The sequence below is a fragment of the Mytilus trossulus genome, chromosome 1 (genome assembly GCF_036588685.1).
Source record: "Mytilus trossulus isolate FHL-02 chromosome 1, PNRI_Mtr1.1.1.hap1, whole genome shotgun sequence".
In the NCBI taxonomy this organism is placed as follows: Eukaryota; Metazoa; Mollusca; class Bivalvia; order Mytilida; family Mytilidae; genus Mytilus; species Mytilus trossulus.
In genome coordinates this window covers 108,349,044-108,360,989 of record NC_086373.1, presented here as the reverse complement: position 1 = coordinate 108,360,989, position 11,946 = coordinate 108,349,044, and the positions used below count along the sequence as shown (strand labels likewise).

Sequence of the window (11,946 nt, the reverse complement as noted above, 5' to 3'; positions counted from 1 at the left end):
AGAAAATATTTCAATAGGTTTTAAAATTTATTTTATAAATTTACACACTGCAGTTATTCATAGATAAATAAAAAAAATATATTGTACCATACATCCAATCACAGCGCTCCTAATTTGACTTCCTTCACCTGTCTTGGGTACACAAAAGGCCAACCTAATGCTGGGAAAATTAAATACTACCGTTTTCCCTATAGAAGAAGATAAAGTAAACCAAAGTACCGCGAGATATACTTGGAGAAATTGGAGCACCAGATTACGATGACATTGATAGTACTATGAGACAATTTGTGTTAATATTTCCACCTTAGGTTGAGGATCAGGAAACATTTGAAAGCCAGGGATGTACAAATTCATAAACTCACTTCAAGTTTTTTGCCAAAGCATTACCCAATTTATTTGTTTTATTAATTTCACGGATCGTGAGGGCTTGATCCGATCCGATTTTATAATTATATTTAGTGTTTTGAGTGGGCGTTGCCAAACAACTTTCGATTTGTTTCTGTCGCTTGTGAAATACATTTTTTTTATGTGGAAGAGATCAGTTGGTATGTTACTTATGCTGTAAGTTTATTTAAATGATGATTTAGTAACTTGTAAATAAAACAGTATTTGATTAGAAATTTATCGTACGAATGATTTAAGATAACTGAATCGCATTTATCATGTTTATTTACACATTTACCTGTAATTATGTCTTCCAGTCATCAAATACAGAATTAACAGTTATAAGTTGCATAATATATGAAAATTCAATAAATCTCGGCCCAAATGAATATTACGCAATTAGTTGTCTTTAAAAAGAGCGGTTCCTAGGGACACGTTGAAACATATCAATTATTTAACGTAATTTCATATTTTAAAATAACTATACATATTATTAAAATAATTTTAAGTTTTACAGATTTTTTTTAAAGTAAAGCCTGAAGTCAAACTGAATATGTCCATGCGTAAAGAATCGACAAATTGAGATATAAGAAAGAAGGATAATAAGGAGCCTGACGTTAATGACGACAAGATCAGGAAGAAAACAACGGCTTTGATATCAGCAGTCAAACAAATCATGTTAATACTGAGATAGGTGCACAAGTATATAACGCAGACTGTCACGTTACTGTCGAGAAAAACCAAGCATCTTATACTAAAGAGGGTCCATGTGCTGAAAGCAGTAACGAAAAGGAGGATATGATGAATAATGTGAAAACATCCAATGATTCAAACAAAAGTGAGGACAACACAAAGTCAGATGCCGATAAAGATCAGAAGTCTGATCTGAACAAGGTCACAGAAGGGGCCAGTGAGAATGAAAATAATGCTATGAAAGATATCAAACCAGTTAATGTAGAAAATAAAAATATGAAGGACGTCAGCTTAAAAAGTGGTAAAGGAGATACGACACAACTAAGTGCTATAAGTGCTAAATCAAATGATGACACGGACGATAAACATAAACAAAATATTGAGGCAGCTTGTAATTCAGAGACACTGTCCAAACAACAAGTGGATGTCAATGACGATAAAGCAAGTACCGGCGCAAAAGCTAAAAACAAAAAGTATGTAAAGCCTGAAGACAACTTTGACAAAAATATCCAAAATCAACAGAGAGACAAAAGAAATAAGCAACAAAATCAAAATGGACAAGTGAAAACAGATGAAAAAAATAAAAGAGATCCAAAAACAAGCAAAGGAGCTACTCGTGATCCAAATAAAAAACCCAAAGAGAATGCAGCATTGAGACGAAAAGCGTTCGAGGCATATGAATTCTTTTGGAGATCACACTCTCCCTACAGTCAGTGGTATCCAAGTGATTTCACTCTCGATGGGATCAAATTTAACTGTGCAGAACAGTTTATGATGCACAGCAAAGCAGGTGAGAATTGTTCTTTTTTTATATCGTAGATCACAGTTGAAGGATAAATACATGTGTAGACATATGAATGATTTCCATATAGAATTTCCAAGAGAGTTGCATCTATTTCCCCTCTGTTTAATTAATTGATCTACTGTTTTATTTTGTATTTTAGAATATGAGTTTCTCAGTACAGTTAAATTATCCATGTTACTACGAACTTTAACGTTAAGTTATTGAACATTTACTGTTACCTCGGATTTATTTTAACAAAAACTTGTATTTGATGCACTTATTCAAGGTTTTAGTGTATTATATGTAGCTTTATATTTGTTTAGTATTATTTGGGGATGTAGAAACTGCAGAAAAAATACTCAATACCTCTGATCCTCGTAAACAGAAGGATTTAGGTCGACTTGTGGAAAATTTTGACAAAAGCTTATGGGATGATAGCTGTTCAGCAATTGTTGAACGTGGAAATAAAGCAAAGGTAATATTTCTACAGTAAATAACCATCAAACAATTTTTATTAAAGAAAAACCATGCTGAATCGGTTGAATTCGTTCTTTTAGATTTTTCTGTTTTTTGTATTTTTCTGATAGGGTTCAATTATATCAGTAAACTGCATTTCTTTTTAAATAAAATTGAGAATGAAAATGGGGAATGTGTCAAAGAGACAACAACCCGACCATAGAAAAAACAACAACAGAAGGTCACCAACAGGTCTTCAATGTAGCGAGAAATTCCCACACCCGGAGGCGTCCTTCAACTGGCCCCTAAACAAATACATACTAGTTCAGTGATAATGAACGCTTATTTAAGTAACATTCATTTGGGATGCATGATGACGACCGATTTTTGTACTTTCCTTGTAGATTCCTTATATAAAAAAGCTGCTAAATTGATTATTTAAGAATGTCAGAGGAACAGTATAATCCAAACCATTCTTTATTTCAGTTCTCACAAAATAAAGAACTTAAGACGACTATTCTGAAGACTTATCCTAAAGTGCTTGTCGAAGCTAGTCCTCAGGACAAAATTTGGGGTATTGGACTCGAAGCAAATAACCCATTGGCTTGGGATTGTAAAACATGGAAAGGACAAAATTTACTTGGAAAAGCATTGACTAATGTGAGAGATGAGTTGATGAAGAAAGAAACTAGTCAGAATACTGTATGTCAAAATACAGAAACGAAGGAAGAAAGAACGACAGAAAATACAATGAATAGATTAGTAGATTCTGATCCCCAAAAAGTCGATGAGGAAGAAACAAGTTTAAGTAATAACAGCAGAGCAGAAAAAATAACAGACGTTTGACAAAGAACCAACAAACGTATTCCTAATCTTATCAATGCAAACTAACTTTGAGAACAATGAAGCATTCAGAATTGAGATACGGATACATATTTCAATTTGGTTGATAAAAAACATACTTCACAGAAACATTGAAGAAAGCACACAAATTCGAAAAAGTCGTAGACCAAGTCTGGAATAACGAAGGTACAAACCTGTAAAAACATTTAAACAGACACATAAAACGATTGAAATGAGAAATTAAACTTTCACTTTACACGGTTAATATTATCATAATTGCAGCACTATTACTATATCCACCATTTCTCTAAAAAATCTCCGAAATTAGTAGAAAGAAACAAGTGCTTTAAATATATATTTTGTTACATCATGTGATTGACTTAAAACATCGAGATTCGTGCGGTCTGTTTTAATATCTGATTGGAATGCACTGAAATTATATGATATTGATCTTATTATACAATATTTATTACCTAAAAGTGTTTTGAGCAACGAACGTTTTACATTTTAAATTTTAAGTACGATTTATTTTTATCACTTACTTTGTTTATATTTATGAAATTTAATTCACTTGTTTTTTTTTTATCTATCTATCTATTTATCTTATAACACTTAGTTTAAATTTATATTAATTTTTATGATGTAACATATCATACTTCCTAAGATGTTTATTATTTTTTTAAACACTTTATACATGTATATTTATTTTTTGATCACATTTGAACTTTTTATTGTGATAAACATTGGGTACAAATTTTAAATATAGATCTGTTTATTTATGTCTTTAATATATGAAATAAAGTTTTTAAAAATAGATAAATAATGCGACATTTGTAGTGTGTTTTAATTGTTTTATAGAATTATTATAAACCATGACATTTGTAAAAGCCATGACTGCACCATAAATACACTGACGTACTTCTAGTAAAACACATTTACAGAACTAAAGTAGAATGAAAAACAAGAATGTGTCCTAAGTACACGGATGCCCCATCCGCACTATTATTTCTATGTTCAGTGGACCGTGAAAATGGGGTAAAATCTTTTATTTGGCAATAAATTAGTAAGATCATATAATAAGGAACATGTGTACCAAGTTTCAAGTTGATTGGACTTCAACTTCATCAACGACTACCTTGACTAAAAACTTTAACCTGAAGCGGGACGGAGGTATAGACCAGGCCTTGCGGTCATGAAACTTTCGACCACAATTTTTGTACTCAGACTCAATAATCAACCAATCAAAAAACTGGATTTTGTGTTTCGAGCATGATTTTGAGCACTGAGCAAAGTTTTATGACTTCAACATCAGGAAACATAATAGCCATAAATGTGGCAAAAACATAACTCACCAAAGATACCAGCCTTTTGATATGTACGACAGACGCATGTTTCGTCTACAAAAGACTTATCAGAAACGATCAACTAAAGGGCCAAATAAAGTACGAAGTTGAACACACATTCCTGTTCATTAAAACATTTGATATAAAACATTATATATAAACAAGTCTTAATTGAAAACAACGTTCAAACCTATGATTGCGTTGAATAAAAACCGCAATTGTTATAGTGTGCATGTAAATCAATTTCGTTGTAGAGGGGTCCAAATACAACACAAACAACATTTTCGAAAAGACTAAAAAAGTGAAAAAGTATATTTTAACAAAACGCATTTGGCTAACAGTTCGAAAAACGGATGTTCTTAAACCCTGCTGACTGCCATCGACGATTGCCAAATAAATTGATAACAAGATGTAAAAACAATGGATTTTAATATTAATTTAATATCAAACAGAAAAAATAAACTTGCGACAAAGATTGTAAACCACAAAAATGAGGTGCAAATTTGTACACCATATCCGGATTTTGACAATTAATGTCCCTTCAGTGATGTTAGGAATCAAAACGGTATTTGGAAGGCCATAACATTTGCCTCAGTTTAGGAAAGATTCATGCATTTTGAAAGAGAGGCTCGAAATAGGATGAACGGATCACATGAACTCGAAGGCAAATATAATACAAGCCCAAACGAAAAAAACCATGAACAAGTCTAAATTGATAACAACGTTCAAACCTATGATGTCGTTAAATAAAAAAACGCAATTTGTATACATAATCATGCTAAACTTTGGTAGAGGGTTCTTAATACAGCACAGACAACATTTTGACTAGCCGACCGAACAACTTATATCCTTAAACCCTGCTGACTGAATTTGTCTTGTGTACGATTAATTTACTAGAAGCTCATGAAACTGAGCTTATGTTTATATGTTTTATACTATCCTGAATTAAAATAATGTTTTCTTTGCCTATAACATTGAGAATGGAAATGAGGAATGTGTCAAAGAGACAATAGCCCGACCATATCTAGCATACAACAGCCAGAGGCCACAAATGGGTCTTCAATGCAGCGAGAAACTCCCGCACCTGGAGGATTATGTATACCAAAAAAAGGAAGATTGTAGCAATCACGGCTCACTATGGCCTAAAGTAACGAGCACAACCCATACCGTAGAGTCAGCTTTTAAATTGATATGACATTATGTGAAAAGTAAACTAGTAAATAGTATTTATGTGCGCAACAATTTCAAACTATTATGGAAGACAGAATAATCGACGATAACCAATGAACTACAGGCCATAGGCGAATTTAGGGGGGGGGGGCATGGGGCCCGGACCCCCCTTTTTGGAAAAAAGTTTGTTGCTTATATAGGGAATCACTGAAGCGGGTCTGGAGCTGCCCACTTTTAGGTCAGTCAGTGGGCCCCAACCTATGAATATTTCTGGATCCGCCACTGTAGGCTCTTTGCATTGGAAATGGCACATGTAAAATAGGTTGGATTGGGGTTCAACATGTTTGCATGCGCTGTACCCTCTTAATCTGAGACCGGAATATAGTTGTACAATACTAAAACAATGAACATGTATCACATACCCTAGCGACAACGGCTTGACTGTCTCATAATTTATTACTTTTAAAACTCATTTGTCATTTGTCTTAAAATTTAATGATGAACATATTAAACTTTATTTTATCTTTGATAAATACATTTCGCGGTATATAATTGAATATCTATAAATATCTTTCATATTCATGAATATTCAAAAAATATTTTAAATTAGTTAAAGAACTATTTATAGTAAATGATATTGAGTAAACCTATTCGTTTGTAGTTTCGTTTTCGGTTAACAACAGTTGTGAAGTAATATAAAAGAATGGTGTCATGATATCAATATACATTTTCGAGAAATGCGAAGGCTCTTGGTACAACGTATGATTTACTGCACAGGTTTGTAAGTTTTACACTGACTTTAAATGAGGAGATTGATAAGGATCATGGCAATGAGAGGGCTTGAAGCAAGTGCTTGAAGCCGGGGGAAATGGTGGGAGGAGTGAGAGTGAAATAGGGATATTCTGGGGATTTTTTTTGACGATTCTCGTCTAGTAGTTGGGGAATGGAAGTATAATTGGGAGTAGAGGGGAAAGGAGTTGGGATAAGGAAGTAGTATCGGGGATATCATATCCCCTCTTAAAGGTTACCGGCTTAAATTTAAATTCTAGTTATACTCGAATACAACCAATTAATCTTAAAACTATTATGAATGCAAGAAGAAAATTTGTGGACAGTCAGAACATGCACAACAACGGCTTTTAACATTTTCTGGAAACCAAACCTGTTTATTTAAAAAAAAAGATATGACGTGAAGTCATAAAGAGACATCGAGATTTTTTACGAATACAAAATTATACTTTTCAGAGCAAAGAAAAACAGGATGAGTGGAAACGCTAATTATCCTCGGTATCAGGGCGAAGGAGCATGCCAAGCTTCTGGGAATTCTTCCCGTCACGTGACAAACAGAGGGACAAACAACAGACAAGGACAAGCTAACAGACCTAACAGACAAAGAAAATTTGAAGATGTTTCTTTTAATCAAAGAGACGAATACGAGTATGGAAACACTAGCTATCCGTATCAGGACGAAGGAGCACACCAAGGATATGGGACTTATTCCGCAAGTGAAGAATATAATCACACGCAATACCGGAGATCAAATGACAGACATTGGCAATCTAACAAAACCAGAAAATACAACGAGTTTCGTCCAAATCAAAGAGGGGTACATGGAAATGCAAACAAAAGTAAAAACTCTTCTCTACTACAAAAAGCAATGCAGGAATTTGAGTTCTTTTGGGGATCAAACTTTGCTTACAGTCAGTTTTACCCATGTGAATTTACTGTCGATGGCATAACTTTCAATTGTACTGAACAGTTTATGATGTACAGCAAAGCAAGTAAGTCATGCAACAGGTATTATTGTAGTATTGGGTGAATTTGTCTTGAAAACAGGTATTTGTCTTTATTTTGGGCTTTCAATTAACTGTTGAACATTAATTTAAAAGAAAAGTTTGATAACTTTTGATGTAATATCAAACGTGGACCTATATATCACCGAGAATGTTATACCGTTCTTGGTCTCGTGGTAAGTACGGATATGCATTTATCTTACTATCTATATATTTCTTGGAATATCAGACACTTTTAGACCATGAGTATCAGGCCCGTAGCCAGGAATTTCCAAAGGGGGGTTCGTTTGACTCACAAACTCGACTTTAACAGTCACAATTCGAACAGAACATCGACTTTAACAGTGCTTATTTGTTTTCAAGGGGGGGGGGTGTCGTCCGAACCCCCCGAACCCCCCCTGGCTACGGGTATGAGTATCATTTAGTATATGGCGTTAGTGGGCGTGTTTTTATTTTGATATTGGATTAGTAGCAGTTTTGCGTGCCTCCTAAGAACTACAGTACTACGTACCATATGGTAAATTATTTAAATGTAAAAAAAAGGCGCAAGCCAGGGCCGACCTTGCAAGGACTGTATATAACGTTGAAGAAATCTGAAACACATGCAAGTTAACAAGGTGTTGTTATTGCTTTTGTATGGACCAATGGAAGTAGGTTCTTAAGGACGTTTGCTTGTCATGTTTTGGAATTTAGTCATATTTTTAAAATCCTATGGATTTATCCATTTGAATGCCTTAAAAACTTTTAACCATGGACCCATTTTTCTTTTTTATAAATCTTTTACATGTATAATTATAAGCCATTTGTAAAAGTCTTATGACATCTTATTTTTCAATAGCTTTTGAGAACTTAAACTGGCCAATGATAAAGCTTTGAAAAAAGTCAAGAGAGAACATTTTCCCGCCAATCCTAATAACTATCCCTACTAGGACGCTGTTGTAATAAATATAAGACTAAAGTGTAGCCAGTCAACGGAATTTTTCAATATTAATTCCTTGTTATTTCAGTATAGATTATCATAAGATATCAGCAGCAAGACACACTGTGGTCCCTTTTGGCGAGTGAGCACAGCGAATGAGATAGAACGCTTCACATTGTGTCGGGTGGCTGGTATTTAACGACATCTATACGAAGAAAATCCGACTATCTGTTAACCGTTCGATTACTAGTCTTTTCACCTTCCTAAGAAGTTTTACCTCCTATACTTCAAATGCGTTTTGTTTTTCTGCCATAACCAGTGATGTTCAAATACCAGACTGAGTGGTCATTCATGACCATGTTGTGAATACACACATTTTAAATGTTTGCGGAAAAGCCCACATGGAAGCATTTCACATTTCCTTTTTCTTCTCATTTTCAGTGTTGTTTAAAGACAAAGATATAGCAGAAAAGGTACTTAAGGAAACGGATCCTCTAAGGCATAAAAAATTAGGGCGACAGGTTAAATATTTTAACCAAAAAACCTGGGATGCACATTGTTCGGCAATCGTTGAGCGAGGAAATAAAGCAAAGGTAATTAGTCGTCTGCTACTTAACGTATAGACGATATATTCTATGTCTGTAATGAAATATCTCATTGATAGTAAGGGCAATAACACAGTTTAACATAGTTTTAAATCGGAAGAATAACATCTTTCTTCTCCTTTTCTTAGTCATGATACATCGATTAGTTTTTTTAACGTCCAGTGGCATATATTTCATGCATATTCAGGAAATTAACACATTTATACAATAGGTATGTTATGCATGGTATGTAGACTAGAAGAATGGCTGCAAATTTGAACTGCGATTGAACAATACATGGTTTTAAGATAGGGACACAAATCGCGTTAAACGTCATCATTCCATCCGGTTGTGACTCCGTATTTATAAATTCCGTATAGCAAGACAGACACCCTCTTTTTAGCAGATTCTAAGTCAATATTTTCTCTCCGAGAAATTCCAGGGGTACCCAAATACACAAATATGAGCTTAGGTCATTACAAACGTTCACATTTGATGAAACTTATACCTGATTCGTAGATACAAAGGTGCAGAAAAGGTGAAAATATTTTTTCTTTGTACTCCTCCTTCCCCTGGAATTGTCATTGAAGAAAACAACACGCTCACTCAATCAAAATCAACTCATCATTTAAATGAGATGCATATCTTCATTTTATTATAATTCTGTCAATAAATTCTTTGTCACATTCTCTATTGAACAGTTTGTAGATTTTGTATAGAAAAGGTTTAGTAAAAAGTATTATATTACAATACATATACTGACAAACAGCATGCTTTATTTCTTTCGAAAGAAAATGAATATCTATAATACTAAAATAACGAGGTCCAATTTGTCAGCCGTCATCACGTAAAAACTACGAATCAAAGAATTCAACTTTATATTTAACTAATATAGTACAAAGGTGTAGATTAAAAATTACACCACTCCAGGCCTTTTTGTTTTCCACGTAATTAATATTGCCAATAATTAAGAAGTTCAGGGTCGAGTCCGATACCGATACCAATAGTATATTCACCTGTTACCTATTACCTTATCTGTACGTTCTGCATCTGACAGGCGCACCACCAAACGGTGTATTCGGGATTAATTATAATATGCCATATACACGGGTCATAATCACAGGGTTGACCGTACTAAATTGTCAAATTGTTACCTATTGTAGTATTTTAATCAGTAAGACTTTCTAAGATAACAAATTTGGGCTAAAAATAAGGCGTATCGGTACACTTTTCAATTTGTTTGTGGGCATGCATGACATAAAACAGCGAATCACAGAATTCAACTTTATTCATAACTAATATATTACAATGCTGTTGATTAAAAAATACTCCATTCCAGGACCTTTTGTTTTACAAATAATTAATATTACCAATAATTGATAAGTTCCAGTTCGACGGGTTCAAACCGTTTGAAAGCAGAGGAAACTGTGTATCTTATAATCGGCATGACTTTATCAGATGACAATACTAATACTAAAATAAGGCTTGCGCATAGTTATATACATTAATTCATTCACAGACCCGCGATATCACGGGTGTGTTCTAGTAGTATTTGAATGTATACCATAAATTGAACAGTTTTTCGTTTGTGTGTTTCAGTTCTCTCAGAATGCAGAACTTAAGGCAATTATTGTTAAGACTCATCCTAAAACTATAGTGGAGACCAGTCCACATGACAAGATATGGGGTATTGGACTTCATAAAAATGACCCCTTGGCTTGGGACAGGTCAACATGGAAAGGACTGAATTTACTTGGACAAGCTTTGACGAAAGTGAGAGATGAGATAATAAAGGAAGTGAACGAGGGAGCGAGAGATGAGATAAAAGAGGAAAAGAACAAGGGAGCGAGAGATTCTATAATAGAGAAAGAAAACGAGGGAGCGAGAGATGAGATAAAAGAGGAAAAGAACAAGGGAGCGAGAGATGAAATAATAGAGAAAGAGAACAAGGGAGCGAGTGATCAGATGTTAAAGGAAGAAAACGAGGACGCGAAAGATGAGATAATAAAGGAAGAAAACGAGGGAGCGAGAGATGAGATAATAAAAAAAGAGAACGAGGGAGCGAGAGATGAGATAATAGACGAGGACGAGGGAGCGAGAGATAAGATAATAGAGGAAGAGAGCGAGGGAGCTAGACCTTAACTCATCATATTTTTAAAATTTTTCTATCTGAAAGGGATCTTACACTGATAAGTTATTGATGCATTCCGCTTAAAGGATTAAAATGCCCTCCTTTTTATATTATGATTCATACATTTTTGTATAAATCAAAATTATCCAGACGAAAAGTCGAAAAGTTGTTTTACAATGATCACCAGTTCAGTTGATTCCTAAATAACCAATAAACATATTCTACATGGTGTGGTATAACGCAAGGCTATGCGTAGGAACGATTTTGACTCTATTCAGTATGTTCTTTTTAACCGGACCCGATTGGGTGGTGTTACAACTAAGTCTACCAGCAAATGACCAGGAAGACAGATTAACATAACTTAAAGCACTTGTTGATTGTTTCTAGATCCTCATTGTAATGTGTATATAAAATGTACTTGTATAATTCATAATAAAATATTGTTTACGCCAAAGTCTACCCGAATTGTTTCAATCTGCTCCGGTTCTAGGAGCCGTCTTAAACTTACATTTAGGTGAGAGCTATTTTGGCTCCGTGGTGAAGCACACGTTTACCAGTCCACAAATCCACATATATATTTTAATGTTAATGTTTAAATATGTCTATAGGTTAAAAAGTTTCAAAGACAAATGTGTGTTGAAGGCCCCGCTGTGACTTTGAGATGAAGAAGAGCAATTAAAGCGCTATTAATTTGATTTTTTGCGTTTTTTGCTGTGCATGTTCTGATTTTATATCATGGATTAATACCCCCCATATCTTTTTTTTCTTCTAATCTATTTTAAAAACATGATGCACAGTGTAGAGAAATGAACCTAAACACACAACTTTAAACTTGATCACTGATCT

General features: G+C 34.1%; 1 protein-coding gene across 5 annotated transcripts; it reads left to right on the top strand.

Annotated features, from left to right (window-relative positions):
- The first annotated feature begins 455 nt into the window (after positions 1–455).
- LOC134696787 (uncharacterized) lies at positions 456–11,557 on the top strand. 5 transcript variants are annotated; one of them, XM_063558736.1, is made up of 5 exons: positions 456–561; positions 6,335–6,454; positions 6,919–7,454; positions 8,827–8,978; positions 10,569–11,557. In XM_063558736.1, the coding sequence occupies exons 2-5, from the start codon at positions 6,411–6,413 to the stop codon at positions 11,109–11,111; spliced, it is 1,275 nt and encodes a 424-aa protein (XP_063414806.1). In that variant the 5' UTR covers positions 456–561; positions 6,335–6,410; the 3' UTR covers positions 11,112–11,557. The 5 variants fall into 5 exon arrangements, with proteins under 5 accessions (XP_063414806.1, XP_063414837.1, XP_063414820.1 ...); XM_063558767.1 differs by lacking the exons at positions 6,335–6,454; positions 6,919–7,454; positions 8,827–8,978; positions 10,569–11,557 and adding exons at positions 894–1,867; positions 2,185–2,336; positions 2,804–3,926 and having other exon boundaries at positions 465–561; XM_063558750.1 differs by lacking the exon at positions 6,335–6,454 and having other exon boundaries at positions 468–561.
- The last annotated feature ends 389 nt before the right edge of the window (positions 11,558–11,946 follow it).

Bases quoted from the DNA above. Each gene is read 5' to 3' on its own strand.
- LOC134696787 (XM_063558736.1), top strand. From the start codon at position 6,411: ATGCGAAGGCTCTTGGTACAACGTATGATTTACTGCACAGGTTT. The intron at 6,455-6,918 runs GTAAGTTTTACA...TATACTTTTCAG, and splicing joins ATGATTTACTGCACAGGTTT to AGCAAAGAAAAACAGGATGA. The intron at 7,455-8,826 runs GTAAGTCATGCA...TCTCATTTTCAG, and splicing joins TATGATGTACAGCAAAGCAA to TGTTGTTTAAAGACAAAGAT.